An 18945-nucleotide genomic window follows, 5' to 3' on the forward strand; every position below is an offset into this window, starting at 1 on the left:
AGCAACTATGCAAACAGAAAGGGCAAATTCACATCAGCCTTTTTTATTCTAATCCCAGTCCGTTTGCTCAGAAAGTTCGCTTTGTTTAGTGAAATGTGAATGTGCCAAACAAATTCTGATTCAATCAAAAAATTGGACTCTGTCCAACAAAAAAAAGTCACTTCCTGCATTTGGCGTAGTATTGCATTGTGGGTAAATACATAGCGATGGTGTTAAGAGTCCTTTGCCTCGTCAGTTTTTATACTGCGTCCACTTTTGCAGTGTATTTCTGCAGGATACTTGCATAAGACATAAAAAAAAAAACCAAAACAGCGATAGTTTCGTCTTCATGTTTAACTCACAGGTGGAGGAAACTGAGTTTTTTTCTTCACACAGATCTTGTCCTCTTTTTTGCGAAATACTAGTGCAGCGCCACCTTTGGTGGGAATGGGGATATATTATTGCAAAGGTTTGGCGCATTTGACCAAAGTGCAGCATGAACACGATCTTGGTCCGCATGGATACACCCCCTTACAACTGAGCCGAGTCCTCAATCAGACCAAATCTAGCAGACTATACTGAGATGAATGCACAGAAATTACACTTAAACCTATGCGTACAGAAGCTGCTGAGTGTTACAACCTCATCTGAGTTAGTATGAAGACATTGTGATGTCCAGAGATACTCTAGAGGTGGTCCTTATCATGTAGAACAGGAGAAAAAACACATATGTGAGATGGTGAAGTAATGTTGCCCCTTTTTAGCTTGACTTTTACTCCTATTTCAACTTCCTTCATCTTCTGAAGGCAAACGGGATGCTGTGTTAGGGGTCAGTTGCTTGGTTTATGGGGATAAGGAGCCAAACTTAACTGACTCACATGCAGCTGTGTGAGTCAACCTGCTGACAGTAAAATGTAATGGTGGAGAGCTGATAAAAGCTTCAGGTGCTTTCACTGATATTTATATCTAAAGACTGAGCCGCACATAAACACGTGCCACAGACTTCATATATCTGGCACAATAATATGTACAGCCAACACATTTTTCTGTGTGTTCAGCAAGTTTGAGAGCTTCAAGAAGCCGTGCATCACAATATTAACATAAAAAAACTTATGTTTATAGCAGGAAAATGATTGTATTTTCTTTGAAAAGCTATTCATCCTGAGCGGGGATGTTGCTTAACAAGTCTGGAGGCTTCTGAAATACGCTTAGCAGCTATTCAGCATCTCAAAAAGTGAATGTCTTTCAGAAACTGGAGCCCAGTTTCAATTTGTCATGGTCTCTCCACAGCTCCCGCACCCATTTTCCTCGCAGCTGGAAATATACAGGGCAAATGTGAATGCTTCCAGACTTAGGTTTCCAACAGCTAAAACAGGGGGCATGCAAGCAAATTCAGCCCACAAATGAATGTGTGTGTGTGTGTGTGTGTGTGTGTGTGTGTGTGTGTGTGTGTGTGTGTGTGTGTGTGTGTGTGTGTATGCAGTAACTCACAGGTGCAGAGTCCCACAACCCTGGAAGTGAAAGAATCAAGGCAGCAAAACATGAATCCCTACTAGCATATGAATGAGCAGAAAGTACTTGAATGAAGGGGGGGAATGGATAGCGCAGGGTGCCTGAAATCCTTGCAGTACTGGCACGTATAATACCCAAAGCAGAGAGACAACAGCCTGCAGCAGAACCACAGGTGCTGCATTCCCCAGAAACATAATGACACACAGACGGCATTCTCTCGCTGTAGCACAGACAGCAAGAGGTGAAGTGTGGAAGAGGGCGAGTGTGGAAGAGGGCGAGCTGCCTGCCTTTAGCATCTTAGAACGGAAAGATGCTACACGCAGAGAGATCAAACCACAACTCAACACTGAGAGCAGGATGGAAAATACACACTGTGGCAAACAGAAAACGACCCACAGACTTCCACAAAAATCTTTTAACATCTCAGAGTCAGCCGGCACAGTTGGAAGTCAGAGGAGTTTGCTACATCTCCTTAAATTCCAGCTGTGCATCCTCAGTTAATCCTTGATAAAAAAAAAAACAGCTGATTATAAGTTAAATAGCTTGATCAAATACAGGTACCAACTACACAAGAAGCAAAAGGTCTGGAATCATCTTCATAAGGCAGAGAACAGAACTACACTGAGTGATTTAATATAACTAAAATGGTCTTAATTAGGATGTTCAGTCTTCTCTTAATGATAAAACTAGATCCTAGAGAGTAATAGTAAAGCATTCAGGAAGTTCCTAAGGTCAAAAACTATTACAAGTAGGGTAAAGGGCTGTTAAGAGGCTTAAGAGTTTCTTACTTAAAAGGAGAAAATGTCCTCCAGTTATTCAACAGAAATATCCATTACTGTCGAAAAGAAAAAGAAAAAAAGGTAACCATAACAACAAAGTGTTGGCAGAGAAAAAATGAAAGCTTTCAGAAATACTTCAACACTACATTTAAGTAGGTTTTATTTTTACCTTACAAGGGAACTGGATTGCAAAGTTTTATAAGATCTCAAGTCCAGATAAAACCTTTAGACCAATAAAAGTCCTTTACTGGCAGCTACAGCTGGTTGTTCAGTGTGATAATACTCAGCAATGACAGGTCAAACTCACCTCCACTCAGTCTGTTCAGTTCAAATTCCTGCTCCTAAGCACAAATGTCAAGTGTAAATGTCTAAGTTAGCAGTTCTTCCTGAGTACTACCATCTTACCTTACCATCTTATAGCTCTAGACTCTAAAGAGACCACAAACACCTTCGTAAATAATAAAATGGTCCCACCAGACCCCATCATTACACACAGGCTGGTTTCTATTTGCAGGTAGGCAAACAATTTCCTGCCTGACTGCCGTCCTCTCAGTATGCTGCCCTCTCTGTAACACATATTCCCTGCAATTAGAGTCATTTTTTAATAAATATTTTCTTTAGTTTCTTTTTGTGGATCTTTACAGCAATTATTGTTTGTTTGTTTTGATTATTTTTCTTCCCAAGGCTTATTACAGGTTAACAACCTACCTTCTACTGACTTATAACCACTGGCGATATGTAGTACCCTACACCGCTGCCCAGATGGAAACAGCCGAACTGCAGCCTAGTTCTTTCAAGTCAAACCAGAAAGCTGAAACCGGTCTAATTTATGCCTTTTTCTTTAGACTTTTTAAAAGATATATTCTAATTAGCGACACTAACCTAAGCATCAACCTCTCATTCTGTCAGCAACTCAGGTCTTTAAAGTCAGCATTGGTACAGGATAGTTTTGTGGCCTGAAGGATTTATTTCTGATCCAATTGCTGCTATTCATGACAAATCAAGACCACTTGACCTCTTTCTGTTTCTTTTTGCCCTGTAAATTACACATAAAGCATACAAAGCTTAACAGCAACAACACGAAATAAAAAGGATGAGGGAACCAAACAATATGAATTTCTGCAAAAATCATTCTACTGAAACCAGAAGGAATGAATTCTATCAGCATAACCTAGCTAGAGAAGGCCTTCACCTGCCCTGAATGGATGTGTCTCAGTCTGATCAAAGTGATAAAGAGAATCCACTTCAGCCAGTGACAACTCCATTTGTATGGGCAAAACCCCAGCGCAGCAGCAAGGCCGCTTTGTTGATTGGAAGATTCTTTTATTCAGAGCCACAGCAAGTGTTAAGGGCACTCGTAGAAAAACACATTACTCTCTTATGTATCTACTTTCTATATGTGCATGCGAGAGTTTGAATTTCATTCTGCAAATGTGTGAGCTGGAGGGAGATTAGTATGAAGAGGGGCTCTAATCAGCATTCCTTCAATGCGGAGCAAAAGGAGAATGAGACGGAGAGGGAGAGACAAGGTCTACTCTGTGTTATCACGCTGCACTAACCACATTTGCAGAGAAGCCAAATCCCACTATCACTTGCTCCATCACCAACATGAGCTTTTTAAGCGGAAAAGTAGGGGGAAAAAACTGTTTTATAAGAAAGTTTCTCTTTTTTTTCCTTCATTTGTTAACAGCAGTCACAGACAATAAAAACATAGAAAATATCCAGATAGACTTGATAAGGATCTCTACACCATGATGGGAAATTAATGTTAAAACACACCCTCGTTGCTGCTGCCAGGGATGCTTTTGACACCCGTTGTAGTCGCAGCATACTGTCAAGCAGCAGTTTTAACAAAATTCCGATAAAAGCCTTTGTGCATTTGTGACAAGCTGCTACAGCTATTAACATTCACTTTGTGGGAAGTTTCTGTAATAGCTAATTAATTTGGCATTTGAAAGAGTGGAAAACGAGTTCCTTGCATGGACACATGTTTTATCTTCATGGATAGGCTTTGATTCTGTCTAAATAAGCACAAAGACATGTTTGGTAGTGGCTGCACTGGAGACCTGTTACGGAAAAATGAAGCTCCAAAATGGTTCATCTCAAAACAGGGATGACAGCTAATGTGGAATGCTGCCGTTCCCAGTGCGAGGGAGACTAAATGAGTTAGTCATGCTTTGCTCCAAGGTGTACAGAGAGATTATAACAGGGACGAGTTTGAGTTTCATCAAACTGCAAGCTTGAGATAAAACGACGTCCACTTTAATCTACAGCTGACCACATCCTTGGTCAAAACTTGGTATAAAAAAAAAAAAGTAAGTTAACTCAATGACGAGTTTGTCTGTCGTTGTTGCCATGACTACTGGAAGTCATAACTACTGGAACCTAAAAAATATGAAGTTGTTGCCGAGATGCTAAATGCAACTAAAATCCCACAAAGGTCCATCAACACCGTCATTAATTTATTTATAAAACATTTAATTAAATTTGAAAGATTTTTCATACATTGCAATGAAACTCAAAGTGTTTTACATTATGACATAATAAATGACCGACCCCCTCACCTTTACCCAACTGTGCATCATCAACCCGACCATGAAGCCTCAAGTCACACAAACACATGATTTATGTATAAGCACACACAAACACAAACACATGCACACACACACACACACACCGCTGGGTATATAAGACACTGGAAGTTTAAATAAAAAATGTTCAGCTGACATAAAAATGAAATAAAATAAGCTGAACAAAATCCTAAATGTTGAAGATAAGTCAAATAAAAACATAAAAATAACAATAAGATAAAACATAACATGAAATAAAATATTCATCCATCCATCTTCTGGCACTTATCCGGGTCAGGTCACGGGTCAGCTGCCTGACAGGGAAGCTCAGTCTTCCCTGTCAGGCAATTCCCAACCAAATCTGCAAAATCCCAACCAAATGATTTAGAGTGACATAAACCCAACTGGAAATGATGCAAAGCTGGCACGCATTTAGATATTTAAAGGCCTTGTATTGTAGCAATCTTCCAAATGAAACATATTCAGCATTTTACAAAGAGCTATGCTATAAAATTGGAAAGTTTTGCCTTTTCATTCAGCAATGTTTCAGCAGTGGCATGATTCCTGAAGTCTTAGTAGGCGACATTATGACTGTAACTAAAGTAAGAAGAATTCTACCTAAATGTAATCCATGTTTACATGACATCTGTCGTGTTTGTTTGAGGAACTGCAGCAGCATAACATAATAACTGAGTTCCCTCAGGTCACACAGTGAACTAAGGACGTGATATATTATGCTTTTTGTGCAAAATCTAATAAGAACCCAGGCCCGACTATGTCTACAATACAAATCGACAATAAAACCGACTGTATTATAGCACATGCTGTGGTGCACAGAGGATAAAGGCCATGATGATGCAGCGTACCGCTTTAATTAGGATTAACTCAGACTCAATGCAGAAAAGGGCATCATATAAAAATGATATCCTACTGTATCTCTTAAGTCCATTTTTTTATGTTGAAACAAGTTTAATGCAGTAATTTTACTACACTGAATTTATTCATGTTTGATATGCACATAATGGATCTTCCGCTTGTTTCCGTGCCTTTTATTTTCATGCAAGAGCATTAAGCAACCAACCTTTTGTATTACAGAGCTGACTGCACAATTTTTCATGCACAAAGCAGTAAAACCTGATCTCTGGGTCAATATGAGCCGTGCGCAACCCATCCTACATCCAAAAACACACACGCAGTCTTGTTTAAATTTGGAAAGCATCTATCTCATTTTTCCTTGTCTCTCTACACATGCGCATGTTACGCACACAGTATGTAACGATTTATTTAGCCACTTAATAAACCCGCTTCAAATGCAGCACTTTAGAAGTCTGGCTCTGTTCTCCATTCCATATACACGTGGCCTCGACTGTTTTCTCCCCATCCCCTGCGCTTCACAACATAATTACAAGTTCAGAGTATAGAGCTAGACTCAAGTAGTATAGCCTTCAGGTCATTGCCAGTCCTCCATATCATCCCCAGCAAGGTAAAAACACCTCATTTCCACTGGCTGGGCAGGTAGTGCTAGCATTCAGGGTTTGACAGAGATAATGGAGTTGAATTTCTCTAATCTGCCAAAAAGGTGAAACTTCGAGTGAAAAGCTTGTATTTGTCCCACATCTCATTTGTAGATCTTAAAAAAAAAAAAAAAAAGAATAAGAAGAAATGCATGTAAAACCAAAGGGTGAGAGAGATGTACTATTATATAAAGAGAAAAAGATACTGAGAAGCAGATAGACAATAGAAAAGGCGGAAGCAGCATAGTCATGAGCGATAAGAGGAGGGAGGAGGAGATGGAAGAAAGCCTGGTGACATTAGACGTACAATGCCCTCTCTGTAAGACAGGCTTTTAAGAATGTCATCTGTGTGCCATTGTGCAAAAGAGGCCATAAAGCAGAAAACAAAGATGTGAATCTGCAACACCAAAAGAGACTCAACACTGCAGACTCTGTGCTTCAAGAGCTTAAAGATTCATTTCGGTACCGGTAGTTAGATTCCGGTTGTGAATTTACAGGTTTGTTGCTGACAATCTGCACGGTTTTATTTCCCATCTTTTCATTCCCGCTTGGATTTTTCCCATGTTTGATGTGATAGTCTTGTAAAGGGAGCTTATAGAGGGAAAAAAAACCTCAAGCTAGATTTTCACAACTGATCACAAAACAAATTATGTTTAGGTCTCAGCAGGACTTGTTTTCCATGTGAATTTATGGTAGCTCCCTGTTCTGTAGATGACAGCACTCATAGGTAGGATAAACTGGCTGATAGGGGGTGTATGAGACAAAGCCAAACGAAGCCAAGAGGATGAGCACTGAGATTGCTGGGGATATGTTGGGAAAAAAATAAGAATTCTTCCAAACCCAGCCAGGTAATACAGAGAGGCTGAATCTAAGTGGGCTTTCTGCGATGCTCGACCAAGCTGGAGACAATCCACCTGAAGCAGCTGAAGTTGTAGCAACCACAAGATGCTTTTCCCATCAAACTGGCTTCACATTTCTTTTAGGTGTGTGTGGTTAAATTTGTTCAAATATTTATAGAGCAATTTCTTAAATGAGAACCAGACTCTGAATATATTTAAAATGGGAGAAGATTTAACCAAGGATTCAAATTCTGGGGCTGATGACGCTCCAAAAAGAGATCTGTAGTTTTGTTCAGTGAAATGTGTCTCCACCGGCATGCCTCCCAGTTGCTACTGGCATGTAGGTCATTAGTTTACGCGCTTAAACAAGATCAATAGTGAAGTACTGCCCATCCAAGCAGCAGGATGGAAGTATGCTACCATGAGAGTCTCTACGTCAGAGGAACAATTATGAATTTTGAACATTTTCAATTATGAAGGCGCAAGTCGTCATGAGGAGGAAGGAAAGTTCTTCAATATGCATCGTTGCACAACATCAGTAAAAATATATAATGCTTATGATATATCATCTCCATATCAGGGATGTAACAATAGACAAATTAACTTACTAATTCTGGTAACACACATAAATAAAAACTATACAATACTGTAGAGATAAAAGAAATGCTCCAGAATATAAAAACATTTAATCAACAGACACATCTGATGCCCCCATCAGACAAATCAACTTCATTAGAGAACATCCTCTGCATTAGTATATCTCATTAGATCAACCTTTTCACGCAAGTTCAGAACTGGAGAATTAACCTTAAACAGTCTCACCTTTGTTTACATATAAATTATCTCAGATGCGTGTTGTGTTTTTGTGGATGGAGGGAAAAAGCAGAAATTAAAAATGGAAAGTTGAGTAAAAAAGTACTTAAGAGATAAATAGTGACAGGAAACAGTCATAGTAGCTTTCCAGTATGAGATACGTTCCTAAAAATATTTCAAAGTCAGCGGTTGGGGCCCCCCAAAAACAAAAAGCTGGACTGATTAAGAGAAATGGAAGGGAAGTATGTCTGATCATTACCGCAAACACAGGAAGAGGGTTATATGATATCCACTGTAATGACTGCAAGTTTCTTTTCCGTTTTTCCTTTGTTTGGGATGTTGATTTGTGGCTGCAAAGCATGCTGGGAAAAGCTGTTTTCTAAGCTAAGGAGAAAGCTGGAGGTGGGGGAAAGGCTCATAACAATAGACTGCATATAAAAAGATGGACGTAGCCTCCGTGACATCACCCGTAGGTTTCTGAAGAGCTGAATTGAAGCTCGGTGGGCGGTTCCTACCATCGCCATCTTGGCAAGGGCAAGCGCGTTGTCTCACCCGGAAAATACAAATATGGGCAAAGAGGTGGAGCTGAGAGGGGGGCTGTGAGCGCCATGGTGGATGATTGACATCGAAGTCATGTTGTTAACCGGCTAAAAACCGCGTTTTTTCTTCGTTCTTCTTACTTGAACCGGGAGATCGGGTACCTGTCAATCAAAAGGACACGCACCTAAATATGCAGAATTTTGAGATTAAATTACTTTTAAATGGGCGAGTTAGAAAAAAAAATCTTTCCTTGTCATGAAAGTAAACCTGACCTATTAACTGAAAATGGATTTTTGAACCAGGCTGTAAATATGTTTATTTCTCGCTCTGTTTTGCAGCCCCTAGTGGATGAGAGGGGAACTCCAGGTTTATGGACTTCCGTATAGACTTCATTTTTAATCGCCGGAGGTTGTCGCTTGCTCATAACTCATCCCTTTAGATGTTTAATGTTGAAATTCTGCATAATTCGTGGTGTGTTCTTTAGATTGACAGGGAACAGATATTTGGAGGCAGAATGTCGCACAACCACAGTTTGTAGCCAGCTGACAGTTTGCCTTAGGTTTAGTCTTCCTACCTCTGTTAGCTAGTTAGCGCCTGTTAGCACGGTTAGCTCTTAGTTACAGCCTCAGTTTGATGGGTGTCAATCCTTCACCCCCACGCTCACAGCCCCCCTTCAGCTCCACCTCTTTGCCCATTTTTGTATTTTCTGGGAGTGATGACGTGTGACGTTGCCAAGATGGCGACAGTGGGAACCATCCAATGAGCTTCAATTCAGCTTTTCAGAGACCCCAAGGTGATGTCACAGAGGCTCTTTCCATTGTTTATATACAGTCCCTAGGGTGTATTCACACTTCAAAATGTCAAATAAGCTATGCTTTATACCTGCACAAGAAATGACAAAGTAGTGCCCTGAAATCAAAGGACCGATTCCTGATTCCCATTACCAGCAAATATTCAGCAAACTGGTCAACCTCGAATGATGGTGCACAGTTTTTTACCAGTGAGCTCATTTTGTTTTCTCGCTACTTGCCTCCCACTTTGTGAGAGAATTTCAATGTGGCTTCCACTAACACCGACTTCTCAGTTTGCAACCACTCGCAAAAGACATCCCAACATGAGAGAATTAAACAAATCAGCTGTCTTTCCTGCAGAAAAATAATAAGTTATGTGTGCTACAGTAAATACCAAACCAAACCTTAAATTAGAGAAGCGTTGTTAAAAATTCAGTCCACACTGCTGGGACTCGGCTCAAAGCAAAAATGCAAAATTGTACAAACACAAGCAGGGCTCCAGAGTAAGCTGGAAACTTTTTGCTCTTGAATACCTTTCCTCATGAATGGCCACAACAGAAAAAAGGGAACAGTGTTTGACAGCCTCAGAGAGTGATGCTGCACTCCTTCACAAAGCAGCTCACATGGTAATCAAGCCGGCGAGGAGGCCTTCGAGACGCAAAACAAAAGAATGACAAACTACAGCCCTTGTTCTCTTTCTCTGGCTTTCGTCTCCAGCAATACCCCCAAACGCTGTGTGGAGAAAGATGATAAATATGAAGACAGCCAGGAGTGGAGGGAAGAAGAAATGTGTGATTTGATTTTTTTTTTTTTTTTTTAAGTACAAGAACAGCATGAAAAAATAAAGTTTTCACATTTAAATAGTGTCAGCAGGGGGGGGGGCTTTGATAGACCTACTATGGAGAAACAGGGGGCCTTATTATCACTAATATCTCATTCTTTGGTTTCAATCGTACAGCAAAAACTATAAAAGCAAGATTTTGTTTTATGCAAATGGCATTGAGACATTCATAAAAATGATTAAAAGTCAATGTGGAGAAAAGCTCAACACCCCCCCCCCCCCCCCCCCCCCCCCCGCTTTACTCAGCAGGCTTTCATAAATGAGATGAATTCCTATCCCACCTACGGCTCAACAAATGCGTAAATATTCATAAGCATATACTCAATAGTAGGACTGTGAATTCAAAAGAAAGTAGGGGTACAAGGGGAGAAACTGGAAACAACAGGGAGAGATGTGCTCAGGGACGGGCACGTTTCAGTCAATTCTCTCTCTTATATCAAGCATTTCCTCTTCTGTGGCTTTTCAGAAGCTGTGTTGAAAAATAAATAAATAAATAAAAAGCTGATTACAATGCATCCAACACCTCAGTCTGTAAGAAGTCAGTCTCTTCTGTCTCAGAGGTTTATCTGTCCCGCTCCTCTGATCCTTCCTCTGTCCTTGTTGCAAGCCTAGCACAGCCTTCGGGAGAGGTGACCTTTTCCATTAACTACCACTACAGAAAGCTCATTCTGAGCAGCAGGGAGCACGCAGACACACTCTTTGATGATTGATTGAAATCCTGCAAGGTCTGGATCACTTACTGTAAGGCAACACCAGAGCTGATACAGCCCAGTGCTGTATAGAAGCTCTATGAAAGAAAATCCCTCTGCAGAGGTGGGGAGTAAAGAGCGGAACCGCACCAGGGTACGAGGAAACTGACAAATCCCATCACGACAGGGATTGCAATCGTATACAGTCAATACTCCCACCTGACTTCTGTCTCTTTGGCTCTCGCTCTTCTTTCTTTCACTTCATAAAACCACAAACTCATTCTCTCCGCTTTCTGATTTGCAATCCGCTCCTCCGACTCTCCCAGCGGTCTCCCAGTAAATTGTCCAAAACCGTGAGCATTATCATGAGTCTCTGCTGAGGAAATTGGTCTTAATTCAAGCCTAATGTTGTTGTTTAACAATGTGATTACCGCATTATTAGACATCCTGCTGCAGCAACACCTGAGCAGCTTTTCACAGATAACTCTGTGTGATGTGTGCACAGCTCCGTGTACGATCCCGACAGATTACGCTGGCTGCACGCCCCGCTCCGAGCGCTGGGGTTATCACGAGTCACGGCCACATCCTCTCCTGATGCATCCTGCTGCATGTCCCACCTGTTGCAGGAAAAGGGTGTCCTTCTTCTGCCTGACGCTCCTCCCAAAATGTTCATAGGGAGCGTGCCAGTGGGCAGACAGTGCCATCATTCAGCTGCTTCCTCTTCTGCTCGGTTAAACACTGGGCCTAAAGTGCAGACGGCAGCGAGAACGGGAAGGTGTGCGCTGACAGACGCATGCAATAAACACACTAGCGAGCTACAGAAACATGTGCTCTCTTTCACACAAACCCTCCCTTGTTTCACTTGCTTACTCTCACACATTTACAGACAAATCTCCTGCGGCAAAGCTGTGGCACTGGGCCAGAACGCTCATCTGCATGGGGCAGAGCTGGTACCTTGATGGTGGCTCGTTAGGCAGACCAACACAAATTTCATTAACCCCAAGGTTAACACACTCTGGACTTTTGTGATTTTTCCCCCTCCCCTCGCGTCCAAACACTTTCACTGACCCACCCCCCCCTCCAGCCCACCCTCTCTCAATCCTCATCCACATCTGTTAATATTAACGCAGCCCTTATGAGTCATGAAATGCATCGCACGGATGTGAAAGTAACACATGCAAAGTGTGAAATGTTTCTTTTTTTAGCAGTTTTAAATTACGTCCAGAAGCCCAGCTTCCAGAGTTTTTATCTCCAGGCATGGAAAAGAAAAAACCAAAACGCTACATGGCTGAATGCAGGAGTTTTCTCACCTTACACAAGAAAAAAGCCGATGCATAAATCTACACACGTGCACATGAGAAGAACAGGAGCTATCATCCCCCCCTGTTAATCCTTCTGTTGTCTCCACCTCCACCAGGCAGTCCCCTCAGCATCCTGAGAGCACTCAGGATGCTGTGTGAGTTGTTGCGGGGGACATTGTTCATTCTCGCTGTGGAATTACCACAGAGATTTACTGTGCTGGTCAGATAAGCTATGGGGCAGATTCATGGCTGAGCCTGTGATGGTCTGCACAGCCCCGAGACAAAAGCTAACAATAAACCCAACCCTTCAGCAAATAAGATGTCAGCTGCTTCACCTGAAACAACGTTTATTTAGAATATGGGTTCTGTGATGTGTTTTTCTTCAATGATGGCAAAAGTCAGATGCACAGATTATAAGATACATTTTATGGTCGCAGTAAATATCCGGATCTCCGCGGTAATAAATTGGCTTCAGAAATATGCTCATGTCCACTATGAGGAATATTTCTGTAGCAACACCAACAGCCTAGCTCTAAAAGAATATAATGAGGATTGGTTTAGCTTCAGTTTACTCATTTCAGAATATCTTCAAATGAAAATATCATTTTTTCTTCTTTTTTTTAACCTTTTTATCAGAGCTTATCCACAGCAGTATAAATAGAGAATTTCCTGAATGAAAGCAGCATTTAAAAGCCGCATCATCCAGCTGGGTTCTCAAAAATCCCACTTCAATGTGCCCAAACCACTCTGTTGATGCAGACTTGCAGACTACACCCTTGTTGGACTCTGTGAAATCCAACTCTGGAAGAAAAACAGCTATGAAGAAAAGCATGACTGCATTGGAAACCTTTTTTTTTTTTTCTTACTAAAATATCCAAAGTGTTTCTGTCTATTTGTTCGTTGATTTCTTCTTTCAAAGCAGCCCTGGGTACCTGCACTATTCACAAGGCTGCGAGCTAATTTACCATATTTAATGTTGCATGAATAAATTATGAAATAAAAAAGTGGTGTGTGTGTGTTTAAGCACTTAAGTAAGGCGGTATCTGTCAGGCACAAGTCTGATTCTGGTTGAGGTAAAGCTGACCAATAATGAGAACCACAATAGCTAAAATTAGGAAGAGTGGCATCGTAGGGCATGGTTGCCATGACAGCGAGCCAGTCTGCGGGTTCTGCTGCTGAGAGACAACATGCCAAATGCAACTTTATGCCAAACACACTACATCGAAATGATTTGAATATGAAAATGTGAGTAAGTGTCACTTTTCCCTTAAAAAGGTCTTGCTGCAGAATAACGATCCCGTCTCGGAGGGTTTATCTTTTCATCTGTTTCATCTTTACATGAGTGGATATTCGACACATTCACGCTTTGTTGAAACCTATGAATGCACCAGCATTGATGAAAATAGTTCCAACCACTATGCTCCTCTTCCATATGTTGTCTCCATGGGCAACCAAGAAACCAGTCTGTCGAGGCCCCTGAGACTTCCCCTCTCACACTTCCTCCTTCTCCCTTCAGAGCGGTGATGATAGGAAGGCATTGTTCGTTATTTTGCAAACACAGACAACACATAAGTGTATTTGTGTGGGGGCAGTTGAGTGTATGCACAAGTGTGTGCCTACACATGTGTAATCTTAGTTAATCAATAGAAGCTTGTATGTAGAAGGCAGCCTCCCCCTCCTCCTCCTCCTCCTCCTCCTCCTCCTCCTCAGTGGACCTGTTGATGCTGGGAAACAGGGAGGCTGCTGTACAACCGGGTGACCACATAAATGTGGCACTCATCTAAAATGCACCAGAGTGCCGCCTGCCAGCACACTTCCTCATTTAAATTCTGATTAAATAAGGCTCGCCTGGCCGATATGCAATAAAGAAACTGTTTAATTATATCTTTCTGGCTCTCTTAAATATCATAGATGCAACAGCTCTCTTGGCGCTTAAGGATGTTTAACTTATTATCCCATCGTTTCTTTCTTCAAATGCCTTATTCATAATGTCCCTGATGAAAGTGGGATATCGGGGGGAACCTTTTCTTCTTAAAGCAAGTAAACTTCACAGCACAGGGCTGACTGTAACTTCTAGATTTTAAGGACAAAAAGAGTCTAGATTAGAAATTCCTCACTTAAACTACTCTTCATATGCGTTCTCATCTGGGTTTTAGATGCTTCTCTGACAAATGTCACTCCACCTGCTATGAAATGACAGAAGAGTGAGCAGGTTGCCCATCGCCATTCTACCACCAGTTTGTCTCACAGCTCCATCCTGTGCTGAATAATTTAGCAAGAGAAAATGATGGCCCTTTCCAGCACAGCTGTGGCTTAGTTCTCTGAACGATGACAAATCTAAACCAAAACGGTTTGATGGTACTGCGATATGATTGATGCCTTTGCCTACCAACCACAGAGTGAAAAATTACTGCATGACACCTGAGCAATGACACATTTGCAAGCCTTTTTAACTAAGTATGCAAACTGATGTTAATCATACAAGCATTCATTCATTTTTTTTTTTTTATAACTGTAGTATTCTGCTCAGGGTTACAGCTATCCAGCTTCTGCAGGGTGAGAGGTCAGGCAAACACAGAAACAAGCAAAACAAACAGCCATGCAAACTCACTATAGAATCCCCGGCTAACCTAAAATGTGATTTTTTTTTTTAGGTGCTGAAACCTTGTTTGGCTGTGCTTCAGCAGAACCCTCCTGTGCCATGTAGTTTAATCAGGTAAAAATATAAATCTTGCAGCAGCTTACATAAAATCAGCCAAATTTTGCTTGCTGGAAATATTTAAAACATTTCTTTTAGGGCTTGAACAAAGCCAAAATGACTTTCCTTTCATTGCTCCACTCAGATTCTCATCCAACAATCAACTGTTTATCTGAAGACTCACCATTTTTCAAGACTGGACACCCAGTCTAGGATGCACATTTTCACATCATTAGTCCCAATTAGAAAGATGCAGCCTCAGCCATGCAGTTATGGCGAAACATTTATACTCTCACAGTGATACATTATCTAATGGGGGAAGAGCTGACAGGCTGCTCAGAGAGATGATCTTGCTGAAAAAAGTCCAATTTGTTCCAAAATAGGTGAGAAAATGGAGAGAAAACTTGGCAAATTTTCATTTCATACCAGAACAATGAAAGGCTCAAGTCAAACATTAAATTTCCTTCTACCTCGCAGGCAGCAGCGCAAAGAACCAACAAAGATTTTAGTGTGTCAGAAAAACTTTCAGCCTGATGTGAATACACTCTTTACACAGGCCCATTTTCAGTAATAGCTACATCTCACTTAGTAACCCTTCTTCCAAGAGACGACGTGTTATTCATAAGAGGTTAAGTGAGTTGACCTGCTCAGAAGCCTGCTAAATGGAAGACAGTCAATTAGAAACACAGGCCAGCACAGAACAGCATAACAACTTCATTCTTCAGCAGACAAGTCACAAAGACGAGCTGGTGGAAGAATCCTGAAGATGAGGAGCACTTTTCAGAGGAAAAGATCGGCGCACTTGTGCACGAGCAGAGACTAAATCTGTGTTGGCATCGTTGCAAGGGTGAAATCTAAACAGCTAAATGATGCAAAAAGGGAAAAATGCAAAGGAAGACTGAGAGCAAACATCATGAGAAGACAGCAACACCTGTGCCATGTGGCAAGATGCAACACAGCAGCATCACAATAAGATCCCTTCTAAGAGGTTTATAATGTAAATTCTTTGTTGCTTCTCTTAAAGCACGGTGTGCTGTACCCACCCGAGCAACAGTGTTCTCCTAAATCTTGGCCAAACATTACAATTTATGGGATTCCGAACCTGCATCATCAAAAGCTAAAGTGTTGTCGTCTGCTGCTGGGAGAAGCCCACAGCTGAGATCACACACAATGAAATGAGTCCTATACATGTGAGGGTGTCGTGCACGCTCTTTCAAGGGCATCATGATGATCGGATATCACCTCACAGTGACAGCTGCAGGAGACACAAGCACACCCTCAGCCAGAGTTAAAAACCACATTACAGCAGTCATGTCTGTAATGCATGACATCATCCGCTGCACACAGTGGAGAAATGCAATCAAGCTTTTGGCTGTAATAAGCAAAAGAGCATCAGGTGGAAATCTAGCGCCTGTGTGCTGCCTTCTCCTTAATATCTGTCCAAAGCTGACGGACATGCCTGAGACCTCAGAGGCCACTTTCATAAAAGTCTCTGATTATTACGGCCGAAGGCGACAGCTTCGACTCTCCCTTTGTTACTTCTTCTGGCAGTAATATCTGGTCCACCTCATTGCACATGCAAGAACAATAAGTGAACGTCTGGAGGGTGGTTGTTTCAGAAAAAGATTTGTAATAAAACTTTAAACAACCAATTACACTGTTATTTTATATATCTGTGATGTGAACACTGACCTCATCATATCCTATATATGACAAGTGTTGTTCCCTACAAGACTTATATCTGGTACTATGCTGGCTGTGGCAACTTTAAAGTCTTTATATCAGTCTTGCACCGTCGCAACCCCCCCCCCCCCCCCCCCCCCCCCCCCCCCGATTTGTCAGCTCAGCGCCTGCAGAAACTTGTTGGCGACTTTATTCCAGTCTAACACTGGTTTATGTATCTACTTTCCAGAGTTTCACTACAGTATTCATAAAAACTGGGCTTTTAAAAGTCTCTTTTCAAGTCTTCGGGGGGCAAGTTAAAATGAGGCTCCTCATAAAACGAACTTTAAGCGAAGGTTATGAGATGAACAGAGAAGATTTCTCAGAGGAAAATCTACCTTTTCCGTAGTTGAAATGCAGTTTGATGGTCTTGCCCTGGTTGATGTGCAGGTAGGTGAACCACACGGCTGAGGTGAGCAGCACCAGCAGCAGAAGGAGCTTGAACTGCTTCCGGATCTTCTTCACGGGGAAGCGCAGCATCCTTGCTGCTGATACATCCTCCGGAGAGACGCCCGGGAGATAGTCGGTGGGTCTCAGCACTGCAGAGCTGCCTTTGTGGCTCTTCTCCTCTGTGTGATGGACCTGCTCTGCTCGTCACAGCATCCCAGGCAGCCTGCGTGTCAACAGGGAGTGTTCACTTCAGCCCCCAGGCGCGTCTCATCCTCCCACATCTACAGATTTGGGGGTTTAAACACCTCTGGTGTAGGCATAGCATGTGTATGTGCACCAGGTTCCTCTCCCTCCTATACTTTGTGATGAGTTGAAGCAGGCTTGGTGGAGTTTGCAGCAGGCAAAAGGCTCCAGATGAAAAGCTGTTAAGTTCTGTTAAGAGTGTGACAGGGAGGGGGGGGACACAAAATAGCAGTCTAGTGATAATCTACACAAATCCCCTGCAGCTCAAGCCCTGCTGACACCACGACGCTGGTTATTTTATCAGCTACTCAGGATCATCCCAGCTGGCCATGGCTTGCAAAGTACCAAAGAGGAGCAGAAGGAGACATTTACTTTCCATGTGGAGAGATGGCCGGACGGGTCGCTTCCACCGATGCAGGAGTTAATCTTTCCAAATGAGCAGGAATTACATTAAGGGGGAGGGCGTCAGTGAAATGACCTAATGCTGGTGAAACCTTCTGACAAGGCGTGGACCCTGATCAGGGAAGGGTTAGGGGAGGCAATCAGCCAAATGTCACATGCTCCATCTACTGCTGCACAGCTGAGAGGAAGACTTCCAGCGAATGGTGGCGGATTCAGACGGAGCGCGTTTTTATCCAAGTCCGGGGAGAGGAGGGGCGATCAGCTGTCATCCTCACACCCGGGTGGGTCCCAAGCCCAGCGACGAGGAAACATCCCAGATGTAGGTTAAAACTGGGACTGCCTCCATGGCGGTGTAACAAAGCAGGGATATTCAGATCTCACTGTCCAATTCCAGGTCCAGGGAGGAGATGTCCATGTGCTCCGGCTGGTGCGTTTCTCCTCGCGGCAGGCGCAATCCTCCCAAAGTACCTGCACTGTCCGGGAAAGAGCACAATCACACAACCTCAGTGGAACTGAACTAAGAAACAGTGAAACGTGCCGCTAGCAGCGATGTGTTGTGCTTCTATGGAAGCTTTTTTTTTTTTTTTCTTTTTTTACCCATTTAAAGCGCCGCGATGGCATCGCCACCACCTCCAGTCAGCGACCAGCAGGGAGAGAGGAAGACAAGCAGCTGCTTTCCAGGAGGCTTGTCGGGGAGAAACCAGCTGGAAGACAAGCAGGACAGAACATGGTTTTTGTTGTGCTACAATGAAACGCGTAAGGGTCTCTCCACCCCCCTCCCCTCAACGCGCAGCTCAGTACGCCCATCAATTGAGCATCTTAACGGTGCGGGGCAACCTAACCTGCGTGGAAGTGGCACGGAAATGACAGGCTGGTCATCCAATTACAGCTCTGCAAAGTGGGAGGAGGAGGAGGAGGAGGCGGGACGACTACGTTCACCCTCCCCTGGTCTTGGTAGGCTGCTGGTCTGATCCATCATCCAAAGGCTGAACTCACAGCCTGGAATTTGTGCAGTTTTTCATTTCTCCCACAATCAGACCTCATGCTGGTCAGATGAGCAATGATTAGTCGTTTTCAGGTGATGAAGACATAAACTACACAGAAATTATCCTTGCCTTTGTGAGTGATGGTGATGAAAATGTTTTTCCCAAATACTTTATATCTTAAACTGGATCACGCATTAACAGTTTCTTTTTCTTTTTACTTTAAAATTATTCAAGTTTGTTATAAAAAAAAAAAAAATTTTTAAAAATTTTAATTTAAAAGAAAACACACAAAAAAAAACAAACGGATTTAATCTCATTATTTTTGCAACAAATAAA

The 18945-nt window shown here is 42.3% G+C and overlaps 1 protein-coding gene across 1 annotated transcript in view; it reads right to left on the reverse strand.

The window, feature by feature from the left end:
• Positions 1-17068, reverse strand: part of b4galnt4a (beta-1,4-N-acetyl-galactosaminyl transferase 4a) — a gene marked incomplete at its 5' end in the record, with an annotated part of 151927 nt that extends 134859 nt beyond the window's left edge. The window contains one exon of the mRNA XM_079247103.1: positions 16927-17068. Within this exon, the coding sequence (XP_079103229.1) occupies positions 16927-17068 (142 nt within the window). The remainder of the gene's footprint in view (positions 1-16926) is intronic.
• Positions 17069-18945: the final 1877 nt, after the last annotated feature.

Source organism: Telmatherina bonti, assembly GCF_933228915.1.
Source record: "Telmatherina bonti genome assembly, chromosome: 2".
NCBI classification, from domain to species: Eukaryota; Metazoa; Chordata; class Actinopteri; order Atheriniformes; family Telmatherinidae; genus Telmatherina; species Telmatherina bonti.